The 22,982-nt window shown below is 43.3% G+C and overlaps 1 protein-coding gene across 7 annotated transcripts in view; it reads right to left on the minus strand.

Moving 5' to 3' along the window:
* SREBF1 (sterol regulatory element binding transcription factor 1) overlaps positions 1–22,982 on the minus strand; it is an 82,851-nt gene that overhangs the window by 36,779 nt on the left and 23,090 nt on the right. For all 7 annotated transcript variants that reach the window (XM_069210073.1, XM_069210072.1, XM_069210074.1 and 4 more), the window contains exons 2-6: positions 14,978–15,607; positions 7,576–7,742; positions 4,373–4,525; positions 2,650–2,868; positions 245–359 (exon numbers count right to left, since the gene is read on the minus strand). In XM_069210073.1, coding sequence (XP_069066174.1) covers positions 245–359; positions 2,650–2,868; positions 4,373–4,525; positions 7,576–7,742; positions 14,978–15,607 — 1,284 coding nt within the window. The remainder of the gene's footprint in view (positions 1–244; positions 360–2,649; positions 2,869–4,372; positions 4,526–7,575; positions 7,743–14,977; positions 15,608–22,982) is intronic.

Below are 22,982 nucleotides of genomic sequence, written 5' to 3' on the forward strand. Positions count from 1 at the left end.
TGTGGGAGACAAACTGTGGTGCTGTGGTTTTACCACCCGAATAAAGCCACATTTACTGAATGGTATGCTAAACGTGAAGGGAGATCTGCAGTGGGTACACAGGGAGATTCACTATGTACAGCATCCAGCTCACGGATTATGGTGGCACACTTGCTGAAAGTTAGCTGCTCTGATCTTTCTGATGCTCTATTCAGTCTGGGGGCTGCAGCCCAATACATATCCCCTTGTGTCATTCACCACTTACTGTTCTTCTGAGCAGCCATCTTTAGCGCCATGTTCTCCTGTTTCAGCTTCTGATTGTTCTGCTGCAGGAAGCGGATGTAGTCAATGGCCTTTTTCAGGATAGAGGACTTGTTCAGCTGTTGACAAAACACAAAGCCGTTTAAACCAGTCAAATCCATGTGGCTGGAGTTTGAGCAGAGCTAGCTGAATATGAAAGTGCATACTGTCCCTGGCATACAGCTATATGCGCTCGCCATCACTAACTGATCAAACCAATATCTGCCATAGAAACTGTCATGCTTATTTTATTTCCTGCACTTTATCATCGGGTTCAATCCCTTTAGCCCTGTGCCATCCCCAGCTATTCAATGCAGACCCGCCCTCCAGTCTCGAGCCACAAGATCCATCTACCTCTCCTTGACCCTCTGCAGATCTACACAAACATGCGAGCCTGTGTCATCATCAATCCATCCATCTCTCATCCTGCGCTCCATCAGCGAGCACCGGCCCTGCTGGTCCTGTACCATACCTTTATTATACACCAGCTTCTCCTGCACCATCTCTGCACGTCCCTGCTCTTACTCCACCCACCATCCAACCACTCGGCCGCTAACTATCCCCCTCAGTCCTTATTAATGCCTCCCTGCGTAGTCGAGCATATACGAATAGGCCCCGATTTCCTCTTCCGGAATTTAATTGATTCTGTACCATAACTGCCCATGGCATCTCTTCCACCACAGGAGGCCGTTCCTTTGGCATGATGATGTTTTACTGTTACATCATGTTCTCTCGTCATAAGCCAGCCCGCTTATCTGTGGTTCTGTATCACCTTCTATTGCTTGAATCCTATAGTCTTCACTTCACTTGTCGTGTCGGTGCTGTACTAAACGTCGCCCCCTTCACCCTACATTGCTATTTCCTTAAAGACTTAGGGCCAGATGTAGGAAAAATCCAAATTGCGACTTGCAATTTGTGAGTCCTTGAGACTCGCAAATTGCAAGTCGCAATTTGGTATGCAGAACGGTGTCTCAGACACCTTCTGCAACTCGCAATGGGGTCGCAAAGACCCACCTCATTAATATTAATGAGGGGGGTCGCAGTTTGTGACCCCATTGCGAGTATGGGCACTCACGGGGACGGTGGCCTTCTGGAGACAGCAGACCACCATGTCCGTGACTGCTTTTTAATAAAGCAGTTTTTTTTTTTCAAAGTGCAACCCGTTGTCCTTAAAGGAAAACGAGCTGCACTTTGAAAAAATAACCGAAACCTTCAGTTTCGGATTTTTTCAGGGCAGGTAGTGGTCCATTGGACCACTGCCTGCTCTGAAAAAATATTTTTGTTTCCAGTCACAAAGGGGAAGGGGTCCCATGGGGACCCCTTCCCGTTTGCGACTGGGTAACCATTCACTTCAAGTGGATGGTAACTACGATTCCATTTGCGACCGCGAAAATGGAATTGCATTGCATTGCGAGTTGCAAATAGGAAGGGAACACCCCTTCCTATTTGCGAGTCGGAAATGCATTTTGCGAGTCGGATCCGACTCGCAAAATGCATTTCTGCATTCCGGTGAGGCTTTTGCGTCTCGCAAACGGTGATTTTCGCCGTTTGCGAGTCGCAAAACCCTTGCTACATATGGCCCATAGACCCATATTTATACTTTTTTAGTGCCGCTTTTGCATAATTTTTTATGCAAAATCGGCGAAAAACGTACAAAATACAATTGTATTTTGTAAGCTTGTGCCACTTTTGCGTCAAAAAGTGGCGCAAATGCGGTGAAAAAAGTATAAATATGGGCCTTAGCAAGTAAGGCCCATATTTATATACTTTTTTTTGCGCCACATTTGAGTAATTTTTTGATTCAAAAGCGGCGCAAACGTACAAAACATAATTGTATTTTGTAAGTTTGCGCCGCTTTTGCGTAAAAAAAATGACGCAAATGCGGCGCAAAAAAAGTATAAATATGGGCCTAAATGCATCTTTATGACCACACTCTATTGGTCATGTGACAGCTCCACCACTGGCTCCCTTCCTATATCCCCTCTGCCCATGCCCTGCTGGCCCTGTAACACCTTTTCCCACTAGGCGTGTGTGGCAGCACCCTGCTAGTTATGAGGCATTTTCCACTCCTTCCCTCCCTCCCTCCCTACTTTGCCCTCAGCCCCAGAACTTCACCTCTCACTCCCTTTAATCTTTATGTTATCTCAACCTGAGGTCTTGATACAAATACCATTCGCTAACTTCGTATATTCCTCTTCCGCCCCTACCCCACTAGCTTGTGCTCCCCCTAACACCTCTCGCCTTGCATATCCCTTCATTTCTTTCTGTGGTTCCCTGTGAACCTGCACTACCACCCATGACACCTCTTACCCTATTTCCCTGTTATTCTACCCTCTTGGCCATGGGACATTTCTTCTACTGGCCGCATACCTTAGCTTCTGTGCCCACTACGAGGTCCTTAAGTTCCACAATCTTGTCATTGATGGAACATCGGTAGCGCTTCTCAATGGCGTTGTGCGCAGTCCGCTTCTCACCCTTGCCATGCAGCATGGTCGGCTTCCCATTCACTGCGATCCTGTTGATGGGTAGCTTGTCAGTGTCCATAACCATAGGCATTGTTGTCAGTATGGTGCCTCCACTCATCAAAGCCTGCAAGAAGAACCCATGGCAACATCACAGTCGTCCCAACAAAGAGATGCTCAAAACCCCAGAAGCTTTAGAATAGAAAAGAATAAAGCCCCATCTGTCTGGATAGAACACACTGAATCGGGGGTCACTACTATTCAGTTGTGCAACTGATCACTCCTAAAATCATGCCCTCGCTATTATTAAAATATGCCTTTATATTGTCTCGGTTTCAAAGTAGGTGCCCCATCTACACTGATTATGTGCCCCTCAGACAATACCAGAAAAGGAGGCCACAATCCTTCAATCGCCACTTACCATCTCATCATGTAAAGCCATGCAAACACCCAAGAAGAGTCAGAGGGCAACAACCTTAACCCAGGGTTTCTATTGTCATAAAGTACTTATCGCACAATCTCCTCATAGAAAAGGACTCTGCACCCTTGATAGTTGTCATGGTTGCATTGATTTGCAATTGCACTGAAACGAAAGCAGGTCTATAAAGCTACATGACTGATAGCAGTCCTGCCTCCCATCCTTTGTGAAACAAAAATTGAATGAAAAGCCTGCTAAAAAATGGTAGGCAATGTGGCCAAAAAAAACTACATTTTTATTTTTAAAGGACAAATTATGCTTTTTGCTCATTAACTCATTTAAAAGAAAGAACATCAATGTATTCCACTGCTTTAGAATGTTGTGCTGTATAGGGCATCACTCGAGACGGCTTAACCGGCCATCCTGATATCATAAACAAAACATAATTAAGAGGCCATGTTAGGGTCAGGCTTGCACTAAAGTAATGACAAAGGCTTTACAAAATGTTCGCATCAATAAAATAAGGGTTGTTTTCTGAATACAAGGAGAGTATGAGACAGAGAATTGAACATAACAAAAAGTGTGATCTTCACGGTACTTTCTGGATGTACAAAAGTTCCCCCATCCATTACAAAGCAAGTAATCAAAGAAGCTGTAAGGATACACATATTCAGTCAACAGCATGAGGCGAGGGACCATCACCTCTGTTCTGAGATCAGATGTGAGAGACAACTTCTAAAACATTTTGCTGATAGTGGTGGATTCAAATAATCTAAAGGCTCAAGCATGTTGACCCAAAGCCCACTCAATGTGTAATGTAGGATTTAGGTATAGTGAGAACACTGTGCTGTCAAACCCAGACCCAAAACACTGAAGAAAAGCAATGGAGTGTAAGCACTTTTACAGAGGACAGCTCATGTTTATTTCCAGCTTTAGCTGCTGGAAGTAAATTCCACGAGTTTCGAAAGGAACAGCATCCCAGGTAGATATGGGCTACATTTTACAGTGTGCCATCATTTGTTTTCTAAAGATGTTGCAAATGCCAGTGCTATGGTGATACAACGAAAAGCTTAATCTTGGTCGGTGGCCTTTGAAACGTTTTCAATGCGCTGTGGTTTCAGGAGAGTATAAAACTACTGGCAGTGACCTTCAGCCTTTTTTGTCTTTTGTCTGTTACTTCGGTTGAATTCCCTAGGGCCCCAGCATCACCTACCGGCACCTGAAGGGGGGTGCTCTGGATGGCTGTGGTAGTTGCGAGTGACGCCATGCCTGGGGTCTTCACTGCGGAGACCACTGCACCGACCTCAGCCTTTACAGCAGTCAGAAGCAGGGAGTCGGCTTTGATGAAATGCGGCTGCAAAAGGACCTTAAAAAGAGATTCAAACATAAAAATGAAAGACAAATAAAATGCAGAAAAGAATGGAAGAAGGATAGATTGAAAAAGAAATGTAGCAAACAAGGGAGCGAAGGCAACAGTGAAAGAAAAGATTGCAAAAAGACACTGAGAGAGTCAAGATGGGGAAAAAACATGGCAGACACCGAGACAGGAGGTAAACACAAGAAGAGAGACAGGAGGTAAGCACAAGAAGAGAGACAGGAGGTAAGCACAAGAAGAGAGACAGGAGGTAAGCACAAGAAGAAGAGCGACAGGAGACAAAGCAGGAGGCGAAGAAGAACAGTCTTAGAAGGAAAGACAACATTTGACAGACTGATGAAGGAAAAAAGAGCCGGCAAGAAAAAAATGCTGAAATGGATGCGAGAAATGGAGAAAGATAACAGGGAAAGAACGAAGACAAAAAAAGTCGCAAGCCCATAAAGAACCCTTGAGAAAACAACGTGGCAGAAAGTGAGAGACTGAGCAGCAAATCATGTTCACGGTGATGGTTAGCCAATAAGAGGAGACTTAAGTAATACAATGTTTTATTTTATATAAAACACATAAACACACAAGTTCTCTTCTTTTCTAACTTTTTAGTGTACTGTACGTCTTCATTTTCTTCCTTTGTGCTGATTTTACACTTGTGAAGGAATTTTTAATTTTCAAATAACTTTTATTAGTTTTTAACATTTTACATGTCTCAAGAGTAGACTGACAGCAAATCGGCCTCAAACAAGATCCCCAAGTCGGCCTTTCGGTCACTGCCCGTCCCACAGGAATAGAAAGAGGAAAAAATAGCTCAAACTTATTCTGTTTAAAGGTTTTCGTCCTCACCAACCACTGCTCCTTCTTAAAACTTTCTTTAACTGTCTGATTCAGCTTTCTTTTTTGGCGAGAAGGTGAATATTATTCACAATGAATTCCTTTCTTCCCATTCCTCAATTCTACCAATTAAAGGTCCATAGTTTCTGACTTCTTGGCTGTGGCTCCCTTTCGTCCTATTTCCAAGATTTCCACTTACCATCTATCCTTGAGCGGTCTTACGGTCCCTGCTATTGGTCACTCTTCTGCAGACCTCTGCTCTTCCACCTCCTGTCTCAGATTTCCATTCCCAGCATTCTTCCTGTCTTCTGTTCTACCACCTCTTAGTCTCGGATTTCCTAGTTTTGTTCACCAATCTCGTCTTCCATTCTCCCACCTTATGGTGCATGATTTCCTGGTTTTGTTCACTAATCTTCCTGTCTTCAGGTTTCCCACCTCCGGCCTACTATTTCCTGGTTTTGTTCATCAATTTTCCTGCCCTATGTTCTCCCACCACCTAGTCTCATAGTTCCTCGCATGAACCCCCTACTTTAGATTCCATTCCTCTCTACCTAGTCAGGGGGCTGACATTCTTTGCTCCAAAATGCTCGCTCTCTACTGACATGGGCCCTGGTCTTAACTTTTTGCTTTGAGTCTAATATCCATTTAGTAGCAACAGATTCCCACATTTCTGGATACACCAGTTCTTGCTCACTGGGTGCAAATCTCTGACCTCTGAGGACACTCTCAGTTTGAGACAGCCTCAACAGCCCTATTGACTCAATGGAGTCTCTCATCCACGAACTATGATTTTACTCTGTTATTTTAAAGCCCAATGAAAAAACTCACTTGCATGGATTCATGGATTCATGGATTCATGGATTCTGAAATCTCTGTATTAAGCTCCAGGACTGTCTGCCTTGTGTTCCTAGACTTCCTGTCTGTTGCTTTCTTCTTTTGTTCTCACAATTTACTCCTCGACATTCTGCATATGGTTCATCCGAAAGTTTGGGCGTACATGTTCAGGTCAGGAGGAAAGCTGGCCAGCACTGTAACCTACCTGGAGTATGGATTAAAATGTATGTTACAGAGGAAACTCGCCCCTTTGGGTGTAGTGTGTTCTGTGGCAGAGTTGGCCTGATATATTATTGCTCTGGTTCATATGAAACAAAAGGTGGTACCACAATTGCTGCAGATACAGCTGTTACTTTCTACAGCTCCTATTTTGCGTCGCCTTGCTATTTGTTTTGAGGTTGTATACTCCCTGCTTTCTCACTCTTCCTTTTTTAAATCTATGTATTGCCTGCCTTGTATCCTAGATGTGTTTCTCTTGTTCCATTCTCATGCCAGCTTGAGCACTCATGCTTATAACCTCTGGCCACTTTTCCACTTTTCGTCTTGTCAGTAGATCTCTATGTCCTCTATTGAGGTTTTGCACTTTCCGCCACGATAGCACACATTTAATGCTGTGATTTCATACACTGAGCAACCTGGTGCTTCTTCTGGAGTTAGGCATCGATTTGTGACTTTAGTTTAGCACAAGGACTTCCTTTCTTGAGTTAATGTGCTTCCAGCCTTGACTTATCACACTTCAAGCCTCAAGATCTTGAACTTTCTAGTTTGAGTTTGTGCAACTTTGAGTGAAAGTTCCTACATTTCGGAGCTTGTTCTTGCCAAAACTCATGACATAAAGTGTACTTCTTGCGATGAACACTTGAGCTGCCTGTATCTCTAGTCTTTGAGTTCTATGAAACTTTCTAATCTGAGTTTGGGTATTTGCTTCTTCAACTAGTGCATTTCCTGTTTTACCATGTGCATTTCCAGTCCTGAAAGAGTGACTTTATTGATATGTTATGTTAAAGTATTTGATAAAATGCACACACTGTCATTGTTACGGCATCAGTAGTCGGAGGAAGACTTTCTAAGCCGTTTCCAAGGTTTATGTCACAGTCCAGGGTGTGATTCAGCCTGTGAAGATGTGCCTTTAGTAGAGTGAATGCGCTGGCTTAAATCAGTTGCTGGTAAAAAAAAGTTCTTCGTATTTGATCCAAACAGCTGTAGAAACTCACTTACAAGGCTAACCCAAGAGAAGTACATGTGAGTAAGCAAATGGTGAGTCGTGAACTTGTGTACCTCCTGTCTTAAGTATGGCCACTTGCTGATTTTGGACATTCCCTATCCCACCTTTGCACGTCTTGCCACCCTTAAACCCTTCCTAGCCCAGCCCCCACACTTACCTGCTGGATCTGCGGAGAGCCGGCTTGGCCTGAGCTCATGGTGGTGGCCGTCAGGAGTTGCTGGGGAGAGATGTTCTGCAGATGAGTATGGATTGTAACCGGCTGCATCTGCTGAGGTGAGGTCGGCAGGGTTTGCAGCTGTTGCACTGGTACCGCCTGCTGCACGGCTACATACAAAAATGGAGGACAAAGGAAAAAAGTATGAGGACATCAGAGTAGCAACCAGTAAGATGTCTTTACCACCATCAACAACAAAACTCGTGGCAGCCCAGGCCCAAGGGTTGGACCTGGGCTTTAAATCAACACATGGACTTGGGACAACTTCTGGGTGTCTTCAGCAGGCTGTCGCAGATCATCCTTTCCATCTATTCCGCTCATCCATCTAGACAGAAGGGTATGCAGGCAACAGCAAAGGCATACAAGATGGTCATTTCTTAGATATGTCCCGGTCACCTGTCTTTTCTTCACTATGTTTCTCTTGAATATCTCTACCCATCAACGTCTTCTCTGATGTGCAAGACACAAAGCAGAAATAGCATACTGCAGCAGTGACACGCAGCAGAAACAACAAACTGCAATAGACACACAGCGGGAAAAACTTAGTACAAGCGAAACAACATACTGCAGCAGAAACGACATACTGTGACAGAGACAGAGCGGGAACAACATCTGCAACAGACATATAACAGAGACAACATATTGACACAGACACACAAAAGAAACAACATACTGCAACAAACACACAGCAGAAACGACATAGTGCAACAGAGACACAGCAGAAACAACATACTACAAAAAACACACAGCAGAAAAAACAAACTGCAACAGACACACAGCGGAAAAAACATAGTACAACAGAAACAACATACTGCAGCAGAAACGACATACTGCGACAGAGACACAGCGGGAACAACATACTGACACACAAAAGAAACAACATACTGCAACAAATACACAGCAGAAACGAGACACTGCAACAGAGACGCAGTGGAAGCCACATACTACAAAAAACACACAGCAGAAACAACATACTACAAAAGAGACACACGGCAGCACCATCGGGCTAAAATCATGTTACCTCATATTGGTATTTTCCAAACTTTAAATAATTCACCTGTTTTTATTCATAGAATGTTGTTACAGAGACGGAAGATGATCAAAACATCCGAGACATAAAAATAAAAATAAATGTGTTTGATACGACTGGAGTTTTCTTCCAGTGTTTTGGGGGTGATTTATTTGATTTCATGTTAGGAGAGCCAGGCTTCCAGTGGCGATCACAAACAAGAAAGCAATATGTTGGAATGTCTGCCCCAAATAGGGTGGATGGTCTGAGGAACTTCAACCGACAGCCCAATGTCAGGCGGTCTAAGATTGCCACCTCGTTCTGTTGGCAGAATAATGATGGGTAAACCAGGAGTGTGGCGGACAGGGCACTCCTTCACCTTTAAGCAGAGTCACCTGTCAACTAAACTCTTAATAATGCTCTAAGTACCCTGTGGCATTTCCTGCACTCTTGGTGGTCACATAACATTTCACGTCTCAGGTGCTGAATGATGATTAAGAAGGAAAATGGCCTTGATCGCTCGATTTCACAGGATTTCTGTATTTGGTATTATTAGGGATTTCTCTGGCTTTGTTGAGGAACGGTCCTTGAAGGACAAGGTTGACAGGACATCGTTCCCCTATCAGGACCATGCTTCGCCATTTTCGGCCCTACACTGTGCCTCACTGATGTAGCCCCAACGCTCTTTACCTAGCATTATCCTGAGGCAGAGACCAGAAACCACAGATCCCAGGTTAGGTTTAAAACGGCCCACAAATGGATGCACATTTCCTAAAGATGACATGCTACCTTCTTTAATCTGGTTGAGGGGTAAAATCATAAGCATGTTGTTTACTGATGTTGTGTGAAGGTAATTTGTTAGTAAGCACTGATAAGCACCAACAGATATTGGGGTGGACATGTATCGGACGGAACATCAGGCAATCTTCTGTTCGTTCCAGTAAAGCTGATAAGATAGGACATACCTGCTCAAGAACCTTCAAAGTAAGGGCTGAAACAGAAAGAGGACGTCACAGATGCGCCATGGCATCTCGTTTGACAAGGCGCCACAAAGCGCTTGTGTGAAGCCGCTATTCCCCAGAGTAAGTACCTGCGCTCCAAGTCTACCCAGGTTAGTTGCCCTCGCCACAGAAGGTGCAGATGCAGGCATGACCATAGCCTTTCGTGAAGCCCACTGAGGAACTAACCCAAACACCCTAGATTTAGTAGAATGCTTGAAAGTTATTATCCTGATGTAAATCAACCATATTTTTATATACAGCAATATGCTTATGGAAGATGGAGAAGGAGAGAGGTACACAATACAAACCATAAAGCTTATGAAGTTCAAAAAGAATACCTAGGCTTGCTGAGATACCCATGTTTGTATCTGCGAAACGGTGGTGCTTCACTACTGCAAACAAGCATTGACAATGCAAAAGGACTGAGTTTAATGTGCCAAAGTATGCAACGTCAGCACTTTAAAACCAGAGAAGAAACAAAAAGCACGCTATGTTGAGATTTGTTTACCTTTAATACAGTATCTTTTTATTTCTATTTCAAATAAAGGACTATGTCAGCAAGCCTTCATTATCGTCCTTCTTTCATTTCTATGGCATAATAAAGGACTACAATAAAGGACTTTTGCTCCCCGAACCTTTGACATCGAAACAGTGAGGATGGTATTAAAGACAATGAAGTCCTAAGTATAACCTGCCTTTCGTTTGTTGGATAGGAAAAAATACCTGTCTCAGCGTAACTTAGGGGAAGCAGCCTGGAGGAACAAAAGGATCCCATGTTGGAGGCAGAAATGAGAGTTAACGGGTGGGGCAAAAAATAGCACACAAGGGAAGGGGTGATCATTTGGAAGATGTGTGGTGCTGGCAAGCGGGAAGAAGGAGCAACGGTCAGGGGAACGAGGGAGATGCATGAGGCAACAGAGAGGAGGAATAGAAGAGGATAAGGGCGAGACACATGGGAAGAAGCAAGTAGAAGCAGGCCGAGAGGGTCACAGATGTAAAATAGTTCCTCATGCAGTTCAATCAAAGCACTGAGTGGAAGCAGAAGGATATACCTACACAACCAATAACGTTAAGTGAGCGAGGAATCCTCCACCAGAAGATCCAAGCAATGACTGACAAATTTGCAAGCAAGAGGATAAAAGAAGCTGGTTTAGGAAGGCCCGTGATTGAAAGGGGTGGACACAAAACCCACTATATTAGTATTGTAAGTAAAGGCCTGTTTGACATCTGGGCTGTCAAAACTCAGACCTCGAAAGGACAAAGTGCAAAGAGTTCAAAATCATTCTTCATCAACTGTGCTTTAAAGGAAAGTTAACATAAGGTTTGCTGTTGGTTGGACAGGGTGGTATTTTTATTCTCACTCATTAAGACTGCACAAGCAATAGTTCTAGGGTTCGGTATAATTCACCAAATGTCAGGGGATTGAAGTATCCCCTAATATTCACACATTCACTGTGCTGTGGAGAGGAAGGGCCTTCACCTTCTCCATTCATGATCTCTTGATCTTTCTTCTCAGTGAGGATTTCCTACCGAGGGCAGTAGTCACAGGGTGAGTGAGAAAGTAAGCATGTTATATATGCATCAAGGGGGCTGTGGCTGAAAAAGAAGAGGTCAACCACAAAAGTGGACCTTCGGCCCAGTTTACTCTGAATCTTCCCTGCACTGTTCTTTTAGGTCTGTCTGGATCGGCATGTTTTTTGTCATCTGCTAAACAACACATCCAACAAATAAGGGTCAGTTGACCATACCTTTACGACCCAAGCTGCAATCAGCAATGTCAAAAATTTCCGCTACCTGGTATTTTGTGAAGAGGCAGGGACAAGTCCTCTAAATTAGCTGAGACAAGCAGAATGGTCTTTGCTTTGGGTCTGTCCTAGCATGACCTCTTTCGTACTGATTCAGTGCTAAGGGAGGCTTTTCTCCCTTTGTGAAGCTTTTTCGTTTGTCTCTTCCTCCACATTTCCCATATGTGTCTTTAGCTCGCAGTAAAAGCCTTATGCAGAAAACTAAGAGCCGGCCCGCAAAAATAAGTGCTGGTGCCCCGCACCGGAAACCACCGGCTCAAATTAAGCACTGTACTTGATGAGTTACGAACCTTTAAGAATAGAAGACATGTTCACGATTGAAGCTACAATATCACGTACAGAATAACCCTGGATTCTCAATTTCTCACATATGGGAGCTGGTGATTTTGGGACCCCATGATACTGACGTAAAGGCAATGACCGGCCCATACATAATGCTGCTGATTGATGATGCAACCGGTGCATCTCAGGGTTCTGGACTGGCATTACTAATGGCATTATGTAAGATAAAAGGAAGCATTTCATAGGTGAAATGAAATCGGGATTGTTAATAACCGAGGGCTCATCAAACATATTATTAGTGGTGCAACACTTCAATAGCCTGAATATGAGAATGAATGCACACAATCTGATTGAAATGCAAGTGTTTCAAAAATGTTTTACAGTTAAAATAAGAGGGGACAGCAAGACTGTAGCAAATGCTGCCTACCTGATGTGGCCAAATGGCTGGTCTTGAGACCTGAAACCTGGGTCCTAACCTCGGTGTCGCCACTTGGCCAAAAACAAACTCATTAAATTCAGGGGCAAGCACTTTATCTGCCTACAATTCAAATGGTCAAGTATCTGCAAAAAATATGTAAATACAAGTGAAGTAGGCCTGTATTAAACACTATATTGTCAAGTAAATCTACTGCATGACAAAATGTCTGCCATATGAAATACCTAATTTCAGCCTACTACAGAATTTACTGACCTTTTAAAAGCAATGTAGTCCGGCCTACAACAGAAGATATTAAAACATAAAAGGCACGCCTACACTTGTAGGTAAAGACGTATGACTACCATCAGCACAATTAAATGCTATTCTTTGGTACGGTCAGAGTCCTTAGAGAGTTATTTACAAGCAACTGGCGCTTCGTGATCAAGGAGCCAATTTTTTGCGCTGCCCTACGTGCCCCTAACAATGCCATAGTGGCGCTGTATTTACGATACAGTGCTCCATGACGCAGTGTCTACAGCTGCGTCGGAAATTCTGACACAGCTGTGGCGCTAAACCTTAGCGTTGATGTACTAGCTGCAAAAAGTTTGACGCTAGTCCAGTAATGCTTGGGGCCGCCTCATTGTAAACAGCACAGTGTCACTTTAATGCCTGCCCTGAGCAGGCGTTAACAAAATGACACTGTGAAGACACAGTGAAATCTTGTAGATTTCACTGCGCCATTTCTGCAGTCCCTTTTGCGGGGGACGCCTGCCTTGCATACATTATACCTGGCGCAGGTATAATGTGGCGCAAGGCTTTACAAACGCGTGCAATGGTCCCATGCACAAGTTTGTAAATGCGGCGCTGTGTGGGGTCCTGTTTGCTCCAGCCATAGCGTAAAAAACAAAATGACGCTGCCTTGGTGCAAGGGACTTGTATATTAGCCCTTAGCGTGGCTAGAAGGTGGCTTCCACACTAACAAAGAGCGGCCCAGACCACTAATTTACTAGTGAGTGAAATTAACAGTCTTCAAACCGTTAGCAATTACTGGTGATGTTCCTACCGCATGCTATAGAATAAAGATATCCAAAATCGTGATCTCCTTAACCAACTAAAAAATAAGCAAAATATTGGAACATACAGAAAGTTGACCAGTGACTAAATTGGTTTGAATTGGCCAGTGTGCTTCATTTTATATTGCAAGGGAAGAGAAGGGGGGCACCCTATTGAGAGTGGAGGAATATCTGCCAAATATAAATTATATAAAATCCACTCGAACACAATATTGAGATCTACCTCATTAATCCAGTGTGAAATGCACAAATGCATAGGACATTTTCAACCTTGGTTAAACTTCCTATTGCCAAGTTAGCAGAGTCCACGGACTGCATGCACTGCAAGAAAGTCAAAGTTACATTATACATATATTACTTCATAGCACAATTGCCCACACTGGAGTTAATTCTAATCTAACCTACAATCCACTACGTAGGACAGCATTTTTTCTACCTTTTCCTTGTGCCATCTTGTGGATTAATATCCTAATTTAAAATTTACCCAAAACAAAAGGTCAAAAGTTTGATAAGCTTCTTACAATTATTTTAATAGGTTTAAAAAGCTTTGTGCAATTATTTTATAAAGCAATAAAGTGCTGAGAATATAAGATGTGCAATGAAGTGAGCCTCGACACACTGTAATGATATAATGAACAAGTTGCAAAAATAAGGCTGAGAATACATGGCCCAAATCAGTGGTATATGTTTTTTAAAGCGAGCCATGATAGGTCCATCAACCGCGTTTGTGCCAAATACTTAGGGCCTTTTTTAGAGTCCGGTGTACATGCAACTCTACTACAACGTGGCAGATGTACCGTCCACCATATAAGGCTGAGAATACATGGCCCAAATCGTTGGTATATGTTTTTTAAAGCGAGCCATGATAGGTCCATCAACCGTGTTTATGCCAAATACTTAGGGCCTTGTTCAGAGTCCGGTGTACATGCAACTCTACTACAACGTGGCGGATGTCCCGTCCACAATATAGAGAGTGCCTTTGACTACATGTAATACAGCGGACGGGTAACCTGCTACGTTTTTACCCTGTCTGTCAAACTGTAAATATATACTCAAGCCTGCATTCTTCATATTACCACGGATCTATTCCACCGTTACACATAATATATTAAATCATACTACAAATATTTTAACTTCCATTATTGGCAAACAATACTAAAACTACATATGAGGTCACTACCTCGGACCCTCTTTTCTATATCGTAGATATGTAAAAGCAGATATTTCTCTGTCTTCGTTTTAATACGCCTTCATGTTTAATGTAAAGCTACTATGAGAGACGTGACCTCTAGCTCAATAGCCAGTGTCTTGGGGAAGCATTTGTTTGCTTTTACAATTTTTGCCTCATGTGTTGTGTTATGAATTAATGTTTTCTGTTGCTATTGTTTAATGATTTCTATACATATTCAAATTAACAAAGAATACGAATATTTTAATGGAATCTGTGTGTATGTTATTCTATTAAAAAAAAGCTTCCAACAATATTTTACCCCGATAACCCACTTAAATATATATGTACGTTGTGGCTAAACGCTCTTTGGTTCCTCCTACATAGACACGGGTGAAGTACCATCAATCAGTCTTCCAGTACTTGGCCACTACTAGCATCGAAAAGGTAACCTGTGTTTTTAGGATCAGTACGCGCATTCTGTCTATTTGGTCACTTACTGAGTGAGTGACATTCCCATTCATGTCCTTCCACACCCGCTAAATTACCTCCGAAGCAACATTTTCAAATGCACGCAGCCAGTCCTTACCTGTGAAGCCATTCTGGTTCTTGTAGCTCAATACAGCTTGAGGTGGAAACTGCGAGTGAGACGTAGGTATGAAGTTATGGCCCAGGAGCACACCCTGCTGTAGCTGCATTGGTGGCTGTTGTTGCTGTGGCTGTTGTTGCTGTGGCGGTGGCTGCTGTGGTAGTTGATGTTGCAATTGCTGCTGGTGCTGCACCTGCTTCAACTGATCCGGTTGTTGCTGTTGCACCGGTTTATGTTGCTGTTTTTGCTGCAGATGTGCTTGTTGAATAGCTGGTGCCTGCAAAATTGGTGGCGGCTGGGGTGCGGCAGACGTCTGCATGGGTTCGTCTTTGACTTGAAGGGATGGGGGCCTTGCGGGAGGCATGCTCACAAGTTGCGGAGGAGAGGTGGACTGCTGCTGCTGTGGCGGTGTTTGGAAACTTGCCATTGATGACTGATAAACCTTCACAGGGACCACAGGTGAAGGATTGGTGCTCCCCAAAATGCTGTCAAGGGAGGAGTCCAGGGTGCCTGGTCCTGAGAGACCCTGCAGCGGCCTGGGTTCTTGGTGCATGGGCGCACTGCCAGTCATGAAGGGGGCATCAAAAAGGCCAGGGAAATCATTCTCCTGGTTGATGAGCTGCAGCATATCTGAAAAGAGAATGCAAACAACTTAGGTTTATTCTGCTTTTTTCATATTGCGCTAATATAAGCTAGTGCTGTCACCTTGTTGTACAGCACAAAAGGTTATAAATTGTGTTCTACAACACTGTTGAGTTGTCTATATCGACCTACAAAAATATTGAATCCAGAATATTGACACCTAGTACACACTTACTATTCTTAGCTGCACATCTACATACTTGGAAGATTGTATTGTCCAAACACTGTTTAATTCCTGCACCGATTAGAATGAAGTCACTCCCCTGGGAGTCCATTTAACACCACCGACTGAGATCCTCGGATCATTCCATTGGCTTCTGGTAGAATATGCAATCAAATTCAGACTACTGTGTATAATAACAGAATTCAGTCACAATTTAAACCCCCAAAGAGCAATACATGCTAACACTGGCCATGAAGATGAAAATAAATCCAGACACATCTAAATCCCGTTTGGAGCAGCCCCATCTGTGTGGAACCCCGCCCAGAAGAGATGAGATGTACAGATGTGTATCCAAAGTGCACCAAGAAGTATCTCATTACTCAGTATACAGAACCAAGCTATAATCTCTGTGTGCACACGATTTTCATTTAAGCTGCCAAAGTAGAAGGGGCCAGGCATATCTCTGTCCTCTGTGCAGTTCTGCAAGGAATAACATACCACAATGTCTGTTCAGGCAAAACTTGAAGTTTCATTTTTTTTAAACCCTTTTCCCCCATTTCTGATATTTTTCGTTTGTGTGAGTGCGCAACAGCACTCCATGCACTGCTACGGGTCCCTGGCAGCTGCCTGTAGTGCACCACATGCCACAAGCATACTGCAAGCAGACGCTAAATTGGAAATTTGGGTAGTAAACAATTCCAAGAGTGCCACCCTCACTTGTACATGTGAAAGAACCGTGGGGAGGTCCTCTTGAATTACAGTCGCAGAACCTAATACAAATTTTTGTTCAAGGAAGTGCTGTGAGTATGTATACAACTGGCTATCTTTGAATGGTTTATGTAAAACTTTATTACACCTCCCATTCCAAGATGGCTGCCTGCACCTATTTGAACATGTGCCACAAGGGCCACCAATTTAAAACAATTCCTTAATAAAGTTTCACACAAACATCTCTGCAGAAAATTGACCTACGGGCTTTGCTAATACTTGTTTGCAATGGTAACTAGTTCACTGGGTGAGTTAAACCATCACTTGGTGCAGAACAAAGTTACCAGGAGACAATTTCTTTAAGCGGATTGGATGTGGGCCATCTAGTGGATGATACAATAAACGGTGTCAAAACATCCATGAAACATCATCACTCTACAGATTATCTGGAACCCTAATCTTCGGTGATTGTTTGTGATACACGATTGGGAAAGAGATCAAAGTAAAAAAGGCTACTCACTTTACTGCACTCATCGGAACGAAACCTAAACAAGGGAATTAAGAACATCACCAAAATTCCAAAGTCATTTTATATATAGGAAGAACAGAACACCTAGGGGCAGATTTATGAAAAGTGGCACTGCACCTAGTGCAGTGCCACCTTTCTTGCACCACTTAGCGCCGCCTAACACTAGCATGTGTGAGCCATATTTAAAATACGGCGCACCATGGTGGTAATCAGTGGTACTAGCATTATAATTTTTTACGATAGTCCGGCACTTTGCAGGATTAGTGTAAAAAATGTTGACGCTAATCCTGCAAGGCACCCAGAGCCTCATTAAAAGCAATGGGAGCCCCCTTAACGCCTGCTCTTAGCAGGCGTTAAAAAAGGCGATAAAAATAATGCAAAGAAATCTCTTAGATTTCTTTGCGCCATTTTTCGCACTCCCCCCTTAGCGCCGGAACGCCTGCCTTGCATATATTATGTCTGGCTCTGGCATAATGTGGCTCAAGGGGTACAAAGTGGTGCAATGCAAGCATTGCACCACTTTGTAAATATGGCGTGGTGTTTTTGGCCTTCCGACACCACATTAGCATAATAAAATTAAGCTAATGTGGCGTTGGAATGGTGCTAGGCCCTCTTAAATCTGTGCCCTAGTATCTTACTCTTTTGCTGCTGCTCATTGGACAGCTCAGTAGTCTCTTGGCTGTGTGTGAGCTTATAATGGGTTTGAGTAGGTTTTTAGCATGTTTGTGATTTTGCAGTTTGTTTCCTGTTATACTCCACTCACATTTGAAGTTGGGGATAGGTCTATGCTGTAGTATTTTTAGGTCTGGCCTTTAGACAGCTTTAGCAACTCATCAGCTCATTTGATCAAAAACATCATAAATATAAAACACACACATAAAGAAGCTTTGTTTCATCCCTCTTCGTCCACTGGCCTCTTCAAATATCCTTAAGAGTTTGATTCACCCACTTTACCACTGGCCACCTCACTTCATCCGCTGGTTTCTTGCACTACGAGTGACAGCATTTTCCCTGTATTCATGTACCTAAAAAGAAATGCACTCAGTGCCATGACTTGAGGGCCAGTACTTCACAAAGTCGAGGCTTTCTCCTTGTGTTCTTCATCCTTTGTTAAAAGTTTCAGCCACCCATGAATGCCTAAACTATTTCTTCAGGGTATGTTAGTTTTAAGCCCAAATGTACCAATTCTTTGCACAAATATGAATCATCTTTTCCTGTGATGCAAATGAAAACTAAAAATGGTTTCTACATCTGTTTTATTATTCCAGTTTCCTTGGGACCACGGAAACTGGTAAAAGTATACACACTGCGTTGAACCAAATGCTAAGACTGGGATTCGAACCTGTGCCCGGGTTCCAAGGTCAGCAGCCATAGGTGCTAAACCACATCTAGTCTTGTCAAGATGGATGAGTATGCCATTTTTAATTCCGACGTGAGACAAGTCCTTTGATTTTACAAAAATTATATTTATAATAAACTCACTTATAGGAGCTTTCAGAGAGCGACCTTCTGGCCCCATTACAGCACACAACAAGGGGCTGAGGGTCATCTCACTTCAGCCATTGGCTAACTTCACTGAGTGATGACATTCTGCTCTTGCACAGGGAGTACATATGTACACAAAGTATTTATTTTGGCAATGTGTGCTTTTTGAAACCAACATTTTTTTTGCTTTTAGCTTGTATTTTTTAATGATAGTGAGGGCGTGGCAGCTCACCCAGCAGTAACATTTTACATAACCCATAACAAATCAAGCACAGAAAAAGGTCAAAGGTTGGCAGCCAAACCCCAGATCTATTAGAATTGTTGAGACTTTCTTATTTTGTTTTGCCTGTCGAATGAAATAAGAATTGGCAAAGCCAATCGCTCCATACTCATTTTTAACAGGTGAAACCGATTGGCTTTGCCAGTGGTTGCACTGAACATGGCTATGCATTTTCATTATTTGTAATTGTGCATGGATAAAAAAAACAGTGGTGCAAGTATTACTACTTGCACAATGAAATGAGAAAAAAAAACATGATGACACTTGAATCAGGCGCTTGGGAATGCAAAAGACAGCACGGTGGTAGACAAGTGGCCGGCTCACAAAGGATTCCAGGCAAAACTAATTTGAAGGCTAAAAGAGCAGGCACAACAGAGGTTTCAATGCGATCCAATAACCGTTTAACCAGATTTTAAAACCAAAAACCCCCTCAGGGTGCAAATTATACTTCCCTATACAACTAATGAATTCTGGTGTCAAAATATTTGCATTGGTGCCGGTTAACTGGCTACATCATGCTCCAACCAAACTAATCTCTGATGTCCAGTCTGGCTTCATCCTGGGTCGTGTAAGTGCTCTTAAATTACAAAAACTGTACGCAGTCCACCTCGACAACTGAATCTATCTTCACACTATGGATAGCTACTTTAGACACAGAAAAGGCGATTGACTTGCTCAGTAAACTGGGTATCTTTGTTCTGTGCTTTGCAATTCCTGAAAGTGGGTTCTACGTTGCTGACGTCGAGTGATTTGCAGTACGAGATGGTCACCAACACATCATATCACAATGCTTTGGGGCTGGCCAACGATGTGCGTTGTCACCTATGCTATTTGCTCCTGTCCTGAATCATGTTACTTAAATCCAACCCCAGTGGCATAGGAACCGGCTCAGTCAGCATTATCTCTTATGCCAATGACACTTTGTTGTACCTTACTGACCCGGCTGCCACTTTTTACTAACATCTTATCTACTGTAGAGCCGTTTGGGGCCTTAAAGTACATTGAACAAAATCGGAATTTTCCCACGTGCACATATCACTCAGGAGCCCGCCTCGCACATGTCCTTCATTTTGGCTCCTAAGGGGATCCATAAAAGCAGTATAAATGTCTGGGGCATAGCCCATTTAGACTCCTCTTGACGATCACTCCAGCAAGCTACATTGTTTCGGGAGATGTTCCATCTCCACCTCCTGAGTGGCACAGGTCTGCTGACAATAGTAATACTAGCATAGTTATTATTTATATTTATATATATATATATATATATATATATATATATATACACTTGAACTCAGCGTTTCCTTTCTGCACCAGACCGTCAACGGTGCTAGTCTCAATGCGCGCGCCACCGCGTATTTTATAAACACATTTCTTTCGCGTTTCCGAAGAAAGGCGGCACACAGTTCGTCTGCAGCTGCTCTACAATTTGAAGGATTGTTCCAAATGCAAAAATGTGTCACACAATGCACCTAGAATCATCCAGCAGTTAATTTTAAACCAAACCCATCCTACTACTCCTTGCTGTCCTGCTGTATGAAGGCTAACTGCTGGTGGCAAGGCATTCCCCTGACCATGGGCACAGGAAGGGCCTTCAGTAAAGAAGAGCCTTGAGGGTCCCGTTGAGCATTGCAGCGCCTGCCCAAAGAATAGCAGACCTGATAATGAAGTTTGCCACTTAGTTGGGTGAGGGTCTACATCTCCTATTGAGGATGTCTCCGACGATCTGGACTTGGTCCTAAAAACTGGCATTTGGAACCAAAGACCTATACAACCGAATTGCACACTTGTTTTGTGAACACCTCTGACTTTGGACATACCACTTTCTCTGTAGTATCTGCAGTGATCGGGCAATGATCAAAAATTGATATGCTAATCAGAAGCACAAGTAGTTTTCACAGTTTTAATAAACGACATCACACATATAATCACAAACCCTATTTACAAATGACCGAGAGGATGCTCACATAAAAGGAAAGACATGGAAACACAAAGTGGGAACATTTTGACCCATGCACTGCGCAATGCAGTGTGTACTAAGCGTTTTAACAAAGTACAATCAGCTCAAAAACCACTGAGTGATGGAGTCAACTCAAGAGAAGAGAAGGACGGACCTGTCAATAGTATCTCATACCCAGGTCATATTCACACTCACAGTAATAGAAACACCTGAGAACTAGTCCCTACATTCTCTTCTCCCTCAAAGTAGAGGGGAGACCACTGAACGTTGACCAGTGCTTCACACATGATGCCCTGCACTCAGATGTGTTCTCATTAACGATTTGGGGGGGTGCTTTTTAGGGGCGTGGGTGAAGCATTAGTCGGAGCCCTCAAAGTGGATGAATAAAAGGAGATGGGTGTGTGCGGGTGTTTCTGGGCGATGACAGACAAGTGTGGCATCTACGTCTGGTGGTGGGTAAGGACACAGACTACCTGCGGGTCTAGTACTTCTTGTAACAAACGAATTCACCTCAACAGACACGAAGTACCAGATAGCAGTGCATTTTAGAGGGCAGTCTGAGGCTGGAAATATTGTGATATTTAACCGTACATTTCTCCAGGTTATTGAAGCTGACGTAGGATGAACAAGATCCTCTCCCAAAGCAATTTCCTACACAGGGATTTATTTCTGCAAATTAACAGACGTGTCCAATTGGCTGAACATAAACGACTACAACAACCACATTGCACGGATTTTTTCAATGAAAAATCAGGACAAGAGACGTGACTGATAAAAACGTATTTTTACAATCACATATAATACTCACTGCCACTAGTGGAAATTGCAAAAATCCAGTGCCAGTTCTAAAGGTTGAAAAAAAACGGTTCTTTCTCAACTTATTTCTTACTCCCTGGAGCAGGTGCAGTGATGCCAGGTGGAGGCAATGCCAGCCACCTGCTATGCTGTTTGCACGACATATGAGCTCCTTTCACTGGAGGTCGGGCCTCACTGTTAATTCCATACAGATAAGAGCAGGCTAATTGCATTTTACAATGTCTGGGGGGAAACGCAAGTTTGCAGTTTTCCAGCAATAGAAGAAAAATTATGCAGCAGAGTTGACTGAATTTTGAATCCTGTAACGGCAAATTATGAGGCATAGTACAGCAAATTATGTATTATTTTAATAGCTTGTCGTTTTGAGAAACATTAGCCTGAGCAACTGTTCACCTCATTTGTACTTGTTTAACAACTGACAAAATCAGCAGCTGAAACGTTACCAGTTAAAATTTGCAGACTTTCTGCCAGTGTGCCACATCTCTTTGAGCCAGAACAATGTTTTTTGTTGAAATATAACAATTATGCAGCAGATGGTGAATTATGTGGCAAGTGTGGTAAATCAACTATTAAGCAGAAAACACCAAAGTCCATGTTATAATATTACCACTGGTGACCATGTCAAGCTATTTCCCTTGATTTTTTTTTTTTTTCTTTATTGACGTTCGAGACAAAAACACAATATACACTGTTGTGTACATTCGTATGTTGCAATGACGGTGGGCGTCTCATAGAAATACCGATTCAATTGACAGTCACAGTCACCGCTCCACATCTCCACATATGTCAGTGTTAGTAATCATCTTCATCATAAGTGCATAGGATTAATGTCACAGAATCAGCTATAACGTTACCTTCAGCACAGCTTGTGGATCATTCCCATGTTCACCATGTACAGACATGTCAAACAGTGGTGGTTGGTGCAGTTTGAAAAAGGTGGGGTGTAAGATGATTAAATGAAATTTGGCATGTGAGGTTAGCGAGCTTGCTGGACTTTTCAAAGGGGTATTCATTGGTGTTCACACCCCAAAAAACTTAGGCCCTCATTATGAACTCGGCGGGAAAGCCCACCGAGTACAGCGCTGGCGGTCAACAAAAGACTGCCAGCGCGCAGAACCCCTCCCCCCCACCCATCACCCCCCCCCCCTGCGGCCACATAAAGATCATTCAGCTGGGCCGGCTGGCAGAAACTGTGCTTTCGCCAGCCAGCCGAGCTGAATGCAGGGCCTGAACATTAGCAAGCGCAATGTAGCAGTACGGCAGGTGTAGCAGCACCCGTCGTGCATTTCAGTGCCCATAAAACGCACAGTGAAATGCACGATGGGCCTGTGCATGAGGGCCCCGCTTTACCCATTCTGCCAGCCTTTCCCTTGCAGGGTAAACCGCCAGGGAAATGCTGGAGGAACCTGACAAATTATCCGGCAG

The sequence above is a fragment of the Pleurodeles waltl genome, chromosome 10 (genome assembly GCF_031143425.1).
Source record: "Pleurodeles waltl isolate 20211129_DDA chromosome 10, aPleWal1.hap1.20221129, whole genome shotgun sequence".
Taxonomy (NCBI): Eukaryota; Metazoa; Chordata; class Amphibia; order Caudata; family Salamandridae; genus Pleurodeles; species Pleurodeles waltl.